At 41.5% G+C, this 16421-nt stretch overlaps 1 protein-coding gene across 17 annotated transcripts in view; it reads right to left on the reverse strand.

Moving 5' to 3' along the window:
• TENM2 (teneurin transmembrane protein 2) overlaps positions 1 to 16421 on the reverse strand; it is a 2391334-nt gene that overhangs the window by 135990 nt on the left and 2238923 nt on the right. For 16 of the 17 annotated variants that reach the window (XM_045040320.1, XM_045040321.1, XM_045040322.1 and 13 more), the window contains 2 exons: positions 11381 to 11581; positions 9448 to 9660 (listed from right to left, as the gene is read on the reverse strand). In XM_045040320.1, coding sequence (XP_044896255.1) covers positions 9448 to 9660; positions 11381 to 11581 — 414 coding nt within the window. The remainder of the gene's footprint in view (positions 1 to 9447; positions 9661 to 11380; positions 11582 to 16421) is intronic. The other variant, XM_045040340.1, reaches the window with a different exon arrangement.

The raw sequence follows: 16421 nt of genomic DNA on the forward strand, positions 1-16421 counted from the left end.
GTGTAGACGATAGGGGTCCTAACTGATCTGAATTGGAATTTAGAGGCTGGGTGTGTTTGAAGAACATGTGAGCCTCCCCCAAGACCCCCAGGTCTATGGAGGGTGTTTGAGGTGAGGGAAGGTGAGGAAGCAAAAAGGATCCTGTGTTGTCTATTCTATAGTCCAGCCGTGGGACAAAACCATGATGGGTGAAAGATGTGCTAGGGGCAAAAAATGAACAGCTGTTTTCTCAAAGGTTTTTGGAACCAGCTGATAAAGATCCCCAGTGTGGAGGAGTGTGGTGTTCTTTCCTTCACTGTGTAAACACAGTGGGGCTTTAGTCGAGTGGGCACAAAGGGTATTGGATGGTAAATCCCTGGCAGTAGGGGAAATACCGTGGGGCTCCACTGAAGTGAGTTCTGTAAGCAGCAGATCACCACGAGGGGACCAAGCCTGAAGAATCCAAATGGGCTGAACATGAGCATGTGAGACACCCTTGAAAACTTCTAGGAATGTTTGGGATGAGAGTGGGGAGTGAGCTTTGCAGTTGGGATGAGCCATGAAATTGGAGAGATGATGTGAATGATTCCTTACTTGTGAGACAGACTTACAGGGCTCGGAGTGATTTGGGTTCTGTCAGTCTTAGAATAGAACCCATGACAGGCTAGAGTGTGTCCCTGTTCTATTTTAGGAGTGTCTTGTGTGACCTACCCATCTCATTTTGACTGCCATCCCACCTCACTTGGAAAATTATAAAAACCTCTGCTAAATTAATCTCCTTACTTGACCCTTGTTGGCCAGGAGTCATCAAACACATCTTCACTGATCTGGGAACAGAAACCAAGTTATACCACCACGGACCATAAAATGAGGTCGCTTGTGGAGAATACCATTGTGCAAGTTACAGGAAAAGACTGAGAAGGCTACTTACAGATCTTAATAATAATAATAATAATAATAATAATAAATGCAAAAAAACAAAAAACAAAAAACACTGTCTGGGAGCTTTTAATTACTTTGCAGATATTTTGTCCTATCAGTGAGGACAAAACAGGCCTCCCCCTTATTGATTACAATGAAAATATGCTTTTAAAAACAAACGCTTTATTTAAAACTAGGGATATTTTTTTAATTAGAGGAAAGATTAACTAAATGCATTTTCTCTTGTAATTTAATCCATTCTAATTATCCTGAGAATGTTTATGATGAAATACTTAGCTTTCTCCTAGTTGCTATTTCATGTGGTTTCTTTCTTTATTAACCATGAAGGAAAAAGCTCAGAGGCCGTCAATGGCATGGTGGCCTTCTGTGGGTCTACTTATAATTATGCATTCAGATGCATGATGAAAAGGATGAAGAGGAAATCAATAAACCCTGACTGTGGAGGTTTTTTTGAAATGCTGGTACCCTGTTTTCCAACGGCAATAAAGACAAGACTTTTGAAAAGAGCTCGTGAAATAGAGTGCTATGAAAGAAGTGTTTGGTATAAGATTGAACCCTATTAGGCAGGCAACTTGGGAGGAAATGCAAAATCTGTTTCTTACATAAACATCTGGGATACTATGTATGGCTCCTGATAACCCAGGAGATGAGCAAGGAATTGCAAAGAATCCCCAGATGTTACTCATGGGTGTTGCTCCAAGGAGTCATGTAATTGTACCACTGGAGGAATGAGGGTAATCGTGCAGTTCACTGGGCTGAGTAGGGGACAATCAGTGCAATTCTTGAGTCTCCAAAAGGCATTTGTAACTCAGCTGAGTTCAGAGTTGAGTCTCCCTGAGTTATTCTTTGAATTCAGAGTCATGAGGAATGGGAAAGGAGTCCAAAAAGGAGAGACCAGGACAAGGTAATCTAAGAGACACTGACCTGGCAGCATCTTCAACGTGAGAAATGCCAGGTTCCTTCTTAAAGGAAGACAGTGTCCTTCCAAACTCCTGTAGAGTATGTCTGTGGTCCCTAGTTTGAAGAATGCTGGCTTAAAAGAATTGAAGTTTTATTCTATTCAATAATAATTCCAATCTAATACTTCAAAGGAAAACACTTTTCTTTTGAACTGTACTTATTATAAAAATGAAACCCAGAATTAAAAGGAAATTCTCATAGACCTCTTGGCTTCTCTGGAATGTGTCCAAAAAAATCTAGATGGAGAAATTTTGGTTGAAAGAAGCAAACCCCAATTTCATAATAAGTCTCCATTAACATGAGGATATTCAGATGTTTGATTCCATGTGTAAGTGGGCTGTTTGGTAAAATAAGCAGGTTCAATTTCCAGGTAAGAGAGCTAGTTTATATTTCCCTGTAAGAACCCGATGCCAGTGAGTTATAGAACAAAACTTTGCTTGGGAAATTGGTAGTGGGTAGGTGTTATTTTTGAAATGCTACTAACTGCTTGATGGGTTGGAGGCAGTATATAGGAAAGGCAGGTTGAAGGTAGCAGAAATGTCTTAATGACAAATTTATTTTGATAGTCTTCCCTTGCTTTTATCTGACATTTGTAATAGATAATGATGATGGTGATGGGCCTGGGGGATGATGATGATGATGATGATGATGATGATGATGATGATGACGACGACGACAACAACAACAACATTAGCTTACATTTGCTTGGCTCTTGCTTTATGGTAGGAACTGTGCTAGTACTGTGCATATAACTCAGTGAGGTAGGTCATCTTTTCAGTATTCCCATTTACAGACAAAGAAACTGAGGCACACAAAGGTGAGGACACCTGCCACGATTTGATCTCAGATAGACTGACATGCAAGCCTGTATGTTAAGCAGTTCATCATGCTTGTCTTGCCCCGAATCCAAGTGAAATGGACACAGATGGATAAACCTGTACTCAACACCATATTTTTAAAATAAAAAAAAACAAATATAAAGGAATAAAGTGGACTCTGATTATTCAGACTATGTAAGTTTTTCAATGGAAAAAAAATCTCATAGTTAACCATATATAAATTGGACCTGAGATGCTAGGGATGAGACGAGCAGATAGACAAACAAAAAAGTATCATCAAAAAAGCATCATCAGCAAAGCCAACATTACACTGTATCTTGTCCTCTCATGTAAAGTGTATATTATTGGATCCTACATGGAAACCCTCTCTGTGCCTTGCAGAAGAGAGAAAGGTTTCAATGTGCTAGAGTGGTCCATTCGTATAATTTTGCATCAGAGTAATAAAATTCAGGAGATGGACCAGTCCTTAGAGATCATCTCATCCAAGTGTGTTCTAAATTCAGTCAATCACATATTGCTTTCGTGATATTTGCAATATCTGCACTGTTATTTACTTAATATTTTTCTTTAAATTTACTCAGGCCTGATATTGGTACCCAATTTTGCCACATCCCTTAGCAATAATACCAGTATATTCATGAGTTTGATGAGGTAGTTATAGTTTTTCCAAATATGTATTTTTAAACACTCTATGTAACTATTCAACAAAATATATTTGCACACCAATGAAAAGCATTTCATGTCTTTGGACTACACTCTGTAAAGTGATTATATGGTCCAACCCCCTCATTTGCAGCAGGAAGAAGCTGAGGCTGGGAAGATGGGTGACTACTTCAAAAGCACCCAGAATGTTTGTGGCAGAGCCAAGCCTAGAACACAGATCTCCCCCTTCCTCCATCAACCTATTCTTCATGACAGCACCACAAATAAGACAGAGTGACGAGCAAATGTCCATCACAAATATCTAAAGGGAGCTCAGATCTCTAGGGCCCTCTTTGTGTTCCTTTCCTTTTAATGTAAAGTCTTGAGGGAATAATGTGGGATCTGAGAATCAAAGACTTGGAAGGAACTGGTTCTTAATAGATTGAACAGTAGATTCTTTGTAGAAGCTCAAGTGACAGAGCACTCACTACATAACATGATGGCAGAGCATCTCCCCCTGCTGCTTTTCTTTTCAGCAGCTCTTATTCTTACATGTTTTCCTTTGAGTGTAGAATCTTCCTCATGCTAATTTTCACCTGTGGGTTTCTGTCCTCTAAGAGTCCCAAACTGTAACAGTCCATATTAAGGTATTTACTTGTTGAGTCAGGCTCTGGCACAGTGGGCCACAGGCTGGTACATCAACAGGACCATCTAAACTATTAAGGGTATGGCACATCAATGCTCCAAGTCACTGTTCCTCCACAGAACTAAAACATCAAGGCTCCTTCCACTCTTTTCTTTGTTGATGGGAGCTCCTTTCATGGGCACATATTACTAAATCACATAGGAAACAGTACAAAAGACCATTTCCACTTGCATAGCCCCACATGATCCTAGGAATCGAGTCCTCATGATTCTGAAATGCAATGGGAGATCAGGACCACACAGACAAAAGAACCAAAATAACCATTCTGTGAATGGTTGAGCCATTAAGTTAGGGTGAGCCTTATTTTCCAACTAATGTTTAAAGCCTTTCATCAACATCCAGGCCAAGAAAGGCTCATCACACTTTCTTGTGATGAGAATCTTATTACTTGTAAGACATTTTTCTCTTTTGATTTTATTTTTTGAGTGCATTGAAAAAGTGTTCCTGTAACTTCTACCTTCAAGTCCTTGTTCTGAGTTTGGGTAAGGAAACCTGGGTAGATTGCCTGATCCAGACTCAAAGAGAACTTCTGGGCATGTGGTGGTTCTTGATCTTCAATGAGGAGGCTCACATTTTGGGCACATTGTGGGGGGAAAAATCAGAAGTAGAACATCTTTTGTACCCCACAAAAAGCTTGTCCATAATCTTTAACAGTGAAAGACCATCCCTTCAGGTTTTCACTTCACAGAAGAATGGAGCTCCTAGCATAGGTTCTAATAAGAGCCCCCGGAGGAATAGGTTAATTAACCAATCAGAGAATTAGCTGCTCCCACAGACCTGGTGGTAAGGATGGCTCCACAGTGGCTAATTTCATCTCAACTTGATCTCATTGTGGAGTCATGAAAGCTTGAATGTTCAAGGATAATAGCTACAAAAAAATGTTTTCATGACCGAGAATGAAACTGGAACAAGATGCAGAAGCAGCTGTATTCAGTCTGAAGTTGGTTAATTTTGATAGTCACTTCCTTCCCATCTTGTTCCCTGTAGCTCTCAAGCTCTCTCCCTCTTGGACTGTGACCCTGTCTACTTCTGATGACAATCACTTAATCAGCACATCAGATTGTCGCACGGCTGGTTTTACCTTGGGTAAAGATTCATTTTCCTTATTAACATCACAAGAACCTATTTCCTTCCCCAACCAATTAAAGATGAAAAATAGAAGGGCCCAGTGCAATAGCGAGAAAAGAAAACTGTTCTGACTTGTGGCACACAGCAGGTCACCCAGCCCCATATGGGCCTGGGAATCGAGTCCTCATGATTCTGAAATGCAGGTGGAGGTCAGGACCACACAAACAAAATAAATAGTTGTAACAACCACTACAGGCATTGCTCACTACCCAGACATCAAACAGTTCACCTAGGGTGGGTGCCTGGTGGTGGTGGATTTATTCTGTGGGTGTGTTAGTTTGTATTACTCAGAGCGGATGTCTGGACAGCCCACAGTCAGCAGATAATAACAACAATCCTCAATTAGCATTTAGTTTCTCGGCTTGCATTCTGCGGCAAAATGTTATTTCTCCCTTGTACTTCGCTCAATGATTCTGTATGCAAAACACACTAACAATTACCTCATTTCTTTATAACAGACACTTGTTTGAGTTTACTACAATTCACAGTGATTTTTGACCTATTCTGTAGTCCCTTTATGCCTTGCTGGCATGGTCTTTGGATGGTCTTCTGAGGTTCAATCCCCAGTTCAGTAAGGCATGGCAGGTGATAGAAACAACAACCCATTTTAGGATTATGTTTAAAGAATAAAACTAATCTAACCACACAGTGCACTTTCTGATTTATTCATAAAAGTAAACTGCAGCTTATCCAAATAATACTAATATATTCCAAAGATAAACATGAATTGTGGTTCATTTGGATTCAAAGCATATTTCTTATCTATGCAATTCTGTAGGTTTTAGCCATACCTTATATTTAACTTGTTAGAAAAATGTAATATAAGAATGATTGCTTGGTAGAATCCAGTCTACCAGTATGTTCACTTTAACAGTATTGAAATGTTATACCTTACATTTAAATCTTTAGTAATATGTACTAAATTTCCAAATATAAAAAATAATAATTCAGCTGGAAATTCCAGAAATTCACTTGACCAAACATGGATAGATCCTACTTGATTTTCAGAAGTCCATGTTTTTATCCTCACTTCCCCCTTCCACCCCCATCTATATTCTTGCTTTCTCCAGCAAAATAAATGTGATCCACAAATAATGATGCAAGTTGTTCAGGTGACTGTTGGCAATGATTTTAAGAACACCACCTCACCACAACCTTTTGAAAATAGGCTGCAGACAACCCTTGTGCCCCAACACTAATCACCTAGGCTCTGCCTTACCTCAAATTTCCTAATGTGTTGTTTACAGACTAGGTGCCATTTCATTCTTATTTATTTTCTCTTTTCAAAATACAGCATTTGAGGCTTTGCTTGGAAAGGACCAAAAAGCCTCTCTTTCTTTTCTTTTCTATCCCTGAGGAGGAGGACCAATTCTGGGCTTGTAAATTGTCACATTTACTTAAAATGAATTGACAGGAGTGTCTGCTCAAAATAAAAGTCTAAACCTCCACATAGAAGCTTGGAGGCCAGAGGTTGAAAAGGAAAACAAACAAACAAACAAACAAAACAACAACAACAAAAAACCAATTATGTGCATCCAAACATCTCTACATTCTGAATAGCAAATCTCAACAACCAAGATATGTTTGGCTTTTCTAGAACAAGTCCCAGTGAACACAACCATGAGGATACAGCACCTATCTAGAAATGAAACTAGGGAGCTCTAGTTCCTCACAAGAAAAGACTTTGGTGACAAATACTTTGTAAACTTACATAGAGTGAACCCAAAAGTCACGAGAGATCACAGTTCTGGACAAGACACTTCCCTGAACCCAAACTCCTTTCATTTACTTCCTTTACCTGACACATGAATTTGCCTGTTTTCTATGTCTCCCAAGAGCTCATGTATGTTTAGCACACACACATGTAAAACTTGAACCAGCCACTTCAAGTAGCAGAGACATCTTCTCCCAATCCATCTCACCCATAAGACTGCTAGAACGAAACATCTCCTGTGTTCTCTTGCTGGCCATATCCCCATAATTTCCTACTGAGACTAGAGGTGTCATCATCCCATTTCAGCTTCAAGGCTCCAGACACACTTCATTCAACCATTATTGTCTCCCTACTTCCACACTGGACCTTCTCCCTTTGTCTGACAACCTTCAAATCATAGCTGGAGGCCTTTTCCTAAAGTGAATGTTGGCCAGCCTCTCTCTTCTCCTCTCGATCCATCAAGCCCTGTACAACTCTCCAATTCAGGGGTTGGCCAATTGTTCCTATACAGGGCCAGGTAACACATGGCTCTGTGGACCGTGCAGTCTCTGTGGCAATCACTCAACACTAAGATGCAATGTGCAAGCTGACAGTCTATCAATGAATGGGTGTGGCTGTCCTCAAAAAAAAAAACCCACTTTGTTTAATGGACACTGAAATTTGAGTTTAATAGTTATGTGTCAGAAAATATCTCTTATTTTTTTCAACACTTAATCAACATGAAGACTATTTTTAGCTTGGAAGCCATATAAAAAAAAAGGCAGCAGGTCAGATATGGCCCCTTTGACTGTAAGTTTCCAAACTCTACTCCAATCCATCTGGGATGCGCTATTGTGAGCTATTCCCAGAGTGAGGATGAGTTGTAGGTAGGGGAGAGCTAGCAGGCATCATGGTGGGGCAGCAAACCCTCAGCAGACGTGGAAAGGGAGAGCAAAGGGGAGGTGAGGCTGGATGGTATGAACTGAAAGAAAGTAGGATTTTCTACCTAAAGGTTATTGGTTGGCAAGAGCTTTTTTTTTTTTTTTTTTTTGAGGGGAGCAGCCTAGGACAATGGAGGTATAGGAGGTGGGGGAAGTCTTTAAATCACATGGGGCATGCAAAAGTACATCAGGAAGAACACCCCTGAAGAGAGGAAGCTATTGGTAAGAATTGTAAACTGTCTTGGTAGTGGGCTGTGCACATCCTCCCTTGAGAGTTTTCTGAATTATCCCCCAGACTCTGCAGGGAACAGAAGATGAAAGAAGCTGCAGGGGAGCAGTATCTGGAGCATCACTGAGAGATTGCAGAAACAATTCACTGCCAACAGACTGTCCCGACAGGGTCCCAGTGCTATAGTCATGGCCTGGATTGGCACGCTGCCCCTCAGATGCCCAATTACAGGGAAATGGGGTAAATATAATGCAGAATTCACTTTTTCTCTGCTTAACCACTCAAATGAACAGCATGGGAAATTGAGTCTGACCTCATGAGTCAGCCCTGGACAAGTTCTTAACCCTGTCTCTCCCTCCAGGTACCCAATCTGTTGACTGGGGTCCTGGGGCTAGGACAGAGGGGAGGCCCCCAAACTTGATGGCTAGATTCAAAGATAACTCCAAGAAGGCAAGTCAGTAGTTTGCTTGGAAACTTCTCCGAGAATTTCCTTGCAAGTGAGTGTATTAGCCAACTTGAGCATGAACTCAACCCAACAAAAGCAAATCCTAGAGGTAAAATGACACTCAATTTGACAACTTTATAACTCCGACTGTCTGAGGGATATGGAAAACCAAAGAGCGTTGGCTCCCATCTTCTCAAAGGGATAACTGGATACATTCAATCCAGTATTGTCCTACCCTAAACCACAATATTGACCAAAAGCAATCAAAATCAAAACTGAAGAAACTTGGGAACGATTACTTCTCAAAAAAGAAAACAATCTTAAAAAATTTTTCATCAAAAAACTTGTAGAGAGAGGTGGCTGAGTGAGAATGACATGGGACTAGAGGTGGAGACGTTGATCAGTGGTGGTGGTGATGGGGAGGGTCAAGAGCCCAAGGATGACACCTTGCCTTGGGATAGCAAGAGGGTGCTCAAACCTATTCCAGTGGTACCTGGCTACCCAGGAAACCTGGGAGTCCTGCCTGTATCTAACCTTGTCTAAAACAACTGTGCTCAGGTGTTGCTGGCAAGCAGGGATCCAGTGATCCATCCAGCTGGGAGGGTATTCAACAAGGAAGGACTTGCAGACCACGGTCACGTAGGGTGCTTGAAACCTCCAGGTCCTGACAATTTCCCATGCATGTGCATTTCTCCCTCCCCGAATCAGTAATTTGAATGGATTTGCTTCTCTAGTTTTGTTCTTTTCCTCCCAATATGGAATTCTGGAAAAAAGGGAAAGACTTTTCTAGTTGGGGACCTTGTTTTTCCCTTCTCTATCCCCTTGAAGATTTGGAGAGGCAGCAGGAATGTTGTAGAGCACTCATATCCCTGAAGGAACAGCCAGTTGCAATGCACGACCATCACTATAGATCTACGATTTATGAAAATAAAGCAATATGTGCCTGTTTCGGTGCCTGCCGTTTGCCTACCAATGGTGCAGTGTTCACCATTCCAGCCCTCTCGGCATTCACATTTGCCATCTTTACAGGTCCCGTGCTCAATGCAGCGGGGGTGGCACACGCGCTGGTCACAAGCTGCGCCTGTCCAGCCCTCTTCACAGCGGCAGGCTCCCCCGATGCAGACGCCGTGAGTGCCACAGTCTACTGAGCACACTTCTGGAAGAAAAACAATGATTACAGCTCAACACCACAGCTGGCAAAACCCTCCACTGGAGGCCAGACCACACACATGGCCTGGGTCCCTGGAGCAGACCCCAAGGCCCAGCAGGTGCGTCACCTTGGGAGGCCTCTCCACTGGCTGGGTATTAATTTATTCTTATGTAGTTTCTAGAGCAGTGGTTCTCACAGTGGGGTCCCTGGACCTGCAGCACCACCATCACCTGGGAATTTGTTAGAAATGCAAATTCTTGTGCCTTGTTTGGACCTCCTGAATTGGAAACTCTGGGCATGGGGCTCAGAAATTTGTTTTCACAAATCCTCCAGGTGGTTTTGATGTGCACTAGAGTGTGAGAATGAACCACTGTTCTAGAACTTGAGGCCATCCCAGGAGGAGGTCACACAGTGGCGATCCAGTTTGGCAAAGCTACCCAGGAGGTGCCATCTGAAAAGATATATGTGCATCCTGACTCCCTAGCCAGCTGGGACTTTTTTTTTCCCCTGTTGAGAGCCTGAGCTGACCACCAGCCAGCTGGGAAACCCACAGCTCCATTCCCCTAATGACTGCACACTCACCCATCACCCAGATCGGCACCTTGTGGCAATGATGACCTCTATGATTGTGCTGCATTTACACAGCCTCTTTCTCAAAGGAGCTCAAAGTCTTTTGTGCTTGGGGAGGAGACAGACAGACAGATAAACACTCGCTGGCGTTCCAGACCTCTCACTCGAGGACAAGCACGTGCCAGACATTCATCCTTACGACAGACTGCTAAGGGAGGCATGGCTCATTGTGCCAGGGGAGGGAAAACCCAATCAGGAGGGGAAGTGACTCACTCAAAGTCACACAGCATGTAGGCAACACGGTTGGGTCTCAGATTGAGGGCTCCCCCTTCCCCATCCTCTGCAGAGCATGGCCTGGACCACCAGCATCAGTGTGGAATCCAGAGGTGAGTGGGCTTAGAAGACGTCTCAAAATAGCCCATTCTAACGGACTCTTTTTTTTCTTTTGGAATGAAATATTCATTTCTTTCCCATTGTAGGCAAAGCTTCACATATATTCCCTACCTGATTGCCATGGCAATCTGACAGCTGTCTCACTACCCGGAGGAAGGGGGCGGAATGATGATCGCTTGCTTGGATAGGCACTTGTCACTGTGAATGGAACCATTCTCAGGTAGGTTGGGACTGGCTTGAACTGTTGAACCGTTCCCTTTTAGGGTCACTCGGGAGGGAAGACACATACTCTTAATTTTAGGAAAATAAAGTGTATAGTGCAACTTCATTATTTTCCTGTCACTGGAGTATTGCAGAGCTTTATAACATGTTCACACAGCACCCCGAGGGAGCCTCTTTTCTGTTTTATAGGACGTTCCATTCAGTTTGTCTGGGACTGAATTGTTCTGTTTTGTTTTCTGGTACCTTTAGGGAGTGTGCATAAGAAAACCTATAATGCAAATGGAAGCATTCCTCCCGGGCCCCTCATCCATTTGTAGTGATGGAACAAACGAGGCACAAGAACCTGCGGTATTTTTGTGTGTGTGTGTTTGTTTCTCAGGATCACAGACTTCATGACTGAGAAGAGAGTATGATAGGCCCTATGCAATTAACCTAAGTCCCTTTATCCCAGTGATAAGAGTAGATTCCCATCCATTTGGGCTCATGGAAGACCATAGGGCATGAGTATTGGGAAAAGTGAGGAGGAAACCTCTTGGCTTACCAACAGAGCAGTCGGGACCCATCCAGTTGGGATCACAGCTGCAGAGACCTGTGTCGGGGACGTAAGTGCCATGCCCACTGCACTGGTCTGGGCACTGGACTCTTGCCAGCTCACAGTTTAGACCACCCCAGCCAGGGCTGCAAAGGCATTCTCCATTTACACAGACCCCATGGCTGGAACAGGTGGGATCCAAGCAATCAACTGAAAAAAAAACAAAGAGGACAAGTATTGATCACTCATGGGAGTGGGCCATGAGACACCACCTTGCTGCTGAAGAAGCCAGTGATTCACTAATTCTTATTCTCTTGGGAGCAAATGGAGCAGCCCAGGTAATACTTACGTGGTCTCTTGAAGAACAACCCATAAAGAATTCAAGGATTTTTATGTGCCCAAACACCGAATCTCCAACTTGAAGAGAATGTAAGAGAGAGAGAGGGGATTTTTCAAGCAGAGCTTTAGTGGGAACCAGATATAGAGGTGTGTCATTCAATGTTGAGAACCTTGTACTTCTAAACATTTGTACTTTAATTATATCATATCAGAGCTTCTGAGCCTGGAACATGAATACTGGTGATATCTCTACATGTGTCCCCAAACCCAATTATCCCTCACTATCAGAGAGAAAAAGAAGGCTCATTCTAACTTCACTAATATTTGACTTCAGAAGGTAACAAAGGATTAAAAAGAAAACCAATGAAACTTATAAATGAGTCACTTTGCTAATTAGATTTCACTTAGGCTAAGTTTAAAAGTAGTTTCCATTCGTTGTCACACATCTACAACAGGAGTCAGTAAAAAAAGCAGTATAGAAGGGGTGAAGCTAGGTATGGAATGATCCCAAAGAGGTAATATTCCTAAATATAATCATGAGTGGACTGAATGGCGGAGTCTCTAGCTGTGGCACTGACATTCCCTCAGACTGTCAGTCAGAAGAGTTAATGGTCAGATTTTGGTCACTGTCATTCTTGCTAGTTTTATCGTCTGTTTGGCCATTTAAGTACTCAGAGTGGGTATGCATCCAGTAGGTAACTTGAAGATTCCTACTCTAGATTCAACTCAAAGTGAGCTGCCAAATCCAGTTCTCAACAACAGGACTTTTGCATGGGAATTTGACTCCAAACCTTGGATGTTCATCCAGCCCCAGAGTTGGATAAATAGGGCTTTTTAGAGGAAGATCAACTTCCTTAGGTATTTCTAACAAATGATACAATGGCATTTGAAGATGAGAGAAATGTACAACGTGGGGTTTGGATGGCAAACAGTGGTTTTGCAGAGAGCTCAGATGTTGTCTTGTGAATCAGAGAAATAGGGAAGTCTCATCACCTTATTTAGCTAAGACATACATTTTCTTCATTTTAACAGCTTGGAAATCAGCCCTCTCGGCCTAGGTTAAAGCATTTTCTTCTGCCGTCATCTGGGGGCACAGCCAGCTTGAGACCACTTTAAATTCTTTTTTTGAGGTTTTCTGGACCACTCTGCTGCTGTAATTTAGTCCCTGATGTGCATGTGTGCCATCGTGTAATTCAAATTCTCAGAGATTTTGATTTCTCTCTTTGCCTGATGCCAAGATTGAAACATACAAGATTTTTGGCCTCTTAAATAGTTCACCATGACACTGAAATGGCAACCCTTTGGGGTCCCAGCTTTTTGTACCATAGTATCAACTTTTTTTCTTCTTATGGCATACAAAATAATGGTATGTTTTAAAATTGATGATACATTGGCTCTAAATATGACATTTAGATTACCCATGCCACAAATGATTTCATTCTGGGGTATGTCAGACATCAGGAACTTGAATTTATTAGAAATCACACTATTCCATGAAGTTTCCAAAGAGCAGTGCTCCCTTGAGGCAACAATATGAATTTTCAGTGTAAAGACATGTTTCTGATCTGATCCATTTGAATCTTCTCAGGAAGGTATTATTTATGAAAACCAGCTCAAAACTATTTGAGCCATGGGGAAACAGAAGCTGCCATTGATTATAAAAAAATAAAAAATACACCCTCAGAAAGGGGAATTTCAGTGATTTATTATTAGGTGGAGACGTTTATGATGATGCTACTTGCTCTGGTTGCAATCACTTTAACGGTTGAATTCATTGTCTTCGGTACTATCACTTCTGATGATATAACCTTTTCTAACACGTTCAAATTTTCTCAGGATGGTGGAGTGCATCTGGAGGTAAACGAATCGAAAGTTTCAAACAAATAGAAGACATTTACAAAAAGGCTGTGCAACGTCTTTGGCGTCTGTCTTGTTCTTAGAACAGTCAAAAAATATAGTAGGTGTTCAATACCCAGTTGCTACAGGAATGAATGGCAGACTGCTATAAAGCATTTGTCATTACCGAGAAAAACTATGGAGAACTAACAACAAAGAAATGGTGCTAACAACTTCTTGCTTTTGGGAAGCACGCTGTGTCATTTGGGATCTGTACAATATGAGCTAATTCATTCAGAATCAATCTTGTCCATATTCTTCTAATACAAGGAAATCCCAAAGTTGTATTTTTTTCCTCTCTGCCCATCTCTAAAATTTTTTTTTTCAACGTTTATTTATTTTTGGGACAGAGAGAGACAGAGCATGAATGGGGGAGGGGCAGAGAGAGAGGGAGACACAGAATCGGAAACAGGCTCCAGGCTCTGAGCCATCAGCCCAGAGCCCGATGCGGGGCTCGAACTCACAGACTGAGAGATCGTGACCTGGCTGAAGTCGGACGCTTAACCGACTGCGCCACCCAGGCGCCCCTCTCTGCCCATCTCTAATACAGCAAAATCAAAATATACACAGAGATATCTCATGTGCTATGTGTCTCAAAAACTACCCTCCATCTATAATTAGCTATTTAAAATGTTTGGTGAGGTGCCAACAGCTAGGAGCTTTCAAAAACTTAAAAAAAATATACCATACACTTTTTCTTAAAAGGATGAAATAAAAAGTAATATACACCTCCCTAAAAGAAAATAAGAAAATATAGTTTTTCTTCCAGACAAGTTAGCTTTCTCTTCTCTATCTTAAATTATAGTATGGAGAAAAGAAGAAAATCCACTGAGATATATTAGTCCAGGAGTGGAATGTCATCAAGAGAATCATTTATTGTATCTAGATATATGAGCCAACCCTTTCAGTTATACAAGTAAATATGCTTTTTGTGCTATACAATTACAGCAGCTGATGGAATAACTAAATCCAGACTTTAAGAAGAGCAGTTTCATTATGAATTTTAAATTTGGTTCCAATTTCATGAGATGGTCTTGTGGCCACATCCTTAGAATCTTTAGCAGGCAGGAGGGACTATGGCATCTTACAAAGCTTTATAAATAGAAACAGTGTTACACTTAAAAGGGGGACAGTGGCCTTTACCAGCTAAGAACCATGTGCCTTACAACACCAGCCCCTTGGCAGCTGAAATCATTAGAACTCATTTAGTCTTGGGCCCTCTGTAGGTTTGACAAAAAAGGGTTGTGAATGCAATTTCTATCCCTAAGGATAAAAAAAGAGGTCAAGGAATTTTACAAACAATATGTACTATAAACCCCTGAAGAACCATGAATTACATTTATGAAGTTAAATGTCATTGAAAAATGACTCAACCATGAAACTGACAAGAAAACATGGCTGACTTGAACTAATATGTCAGTTCCTCTCTCATCACCTGCCCACTCCCCCAGATATCATTAAATGAAACCTCGTGAATCCATCCTTTCATTTTCTTGTGCAAATTTGTTAATAGTACAACAATGTTTATACAGCAAAAATGGAGGATGGCAACTATTGATTTCGTTGCCATGGCCATTTCAGGTAAATTGTCTGAATGTTATGACTATGATGAATATCAGAAATAAAAAGCTAAATGGAAGAAAAAGTGCTGATCCAGAGTTTCTGATTCCATTTCCTATTTTGAAAACAGCATATGAATCACCTCAATTCATTCTTTTTGGGTAGCAGAAATCAATAGAGGAGATTTCATCCTTTTATAATGATCCACGTGGCTTTCTTGTTTTGTTGGATGGTTAATTCATTCCGAACATTTAAATAAGACTGGTTGGTAGAGTAAGAAAGTTGAGAAATCACTTGAAATGCTACTCACAAAGATATGTACAATCTTTACTGGAGGGAAAAAAATTCTAAGACGGGCAATGTCATTGCTTTATCATTTCGTTCTCGCCAAATGATGTATGCAAAAGGTCGTTTTAACCTTTCTTGTCATGTTATTGGCCTCTCCCATGTTTTCAGCAAATGCAGCTTTGCCTTCTGCAATCCATTTATCTTTAAGAACTTTAACCTTTCAAGCAGGGTTATTAAATCAGTCCTTCCTCTATCCAAACTCCCAATTTGGTTTTATGATGCAGATGGAGGGAGGCTACCTTTTATAATAGAGGGGAAAAAAAACATATAGAGTGTTGAGCAAATGAAGATCTGGGGGTCAGACTTCTGGGTCCCATTAATGGCATTACCACTGATGTATTGGAAAATCTTAGAAGAATAATGTCATGGAAGCTGACTCTTTGTAGCCATAGTTCTAAAAACTATGAAATGGGAGATTTCAGAAGGAGAGCTTTTGTATGTTTATCTAAGGATAAGCTACTGTCATTACTTTGTCGTGAGGGCTGTAATGATTTTTTTTTAATAGAACCCTGGAGATCTATTACTTAACAGGATGGGAGAACAGATCCACTTGAATCTGAGAACCTCATAGCACCTGAGGCGCCTTTTTCTCAGCTTGGCAGTGAGAAGCTGAGAGGCAACACAGGCATATGGCACCTAACAGAGTCTTTTCTAGGAGGACATTCTGTGTAGTCCTCTCAAGTTGTTTCACATGGGGTAGGTGGTGGGCTTCACTTTTCTCCTTAGCTTGTTGGGTGAGTTGACACTTTTTCCACTGGGAATGTGGGAGGGAAAAGTGCTGTTTGAGTTGCACAGGGATGTTTGCCTGGGAGACACATGTAGAAGAAAGGTGCTCAGCTGGAAAATAACAACTGAGCCAATTCGAAGGGTGGGAGTGGGCCAGGGATAGAGAGCATCAAGGCTCTTA

Source organism: Felis catus, chromosome A1, assembly GCF_018350175.1.
Source record: "Felis catus isolate Fca126 chromosome A1, F.catus_Fca126_mat1.0, whole genome shotgun sequence".
Taxonomy (NCBI): Eukaryota; Metazoa; Chordata; class Mammalia; order Carnivora; family Felidae; genus Felis; species Felis catus.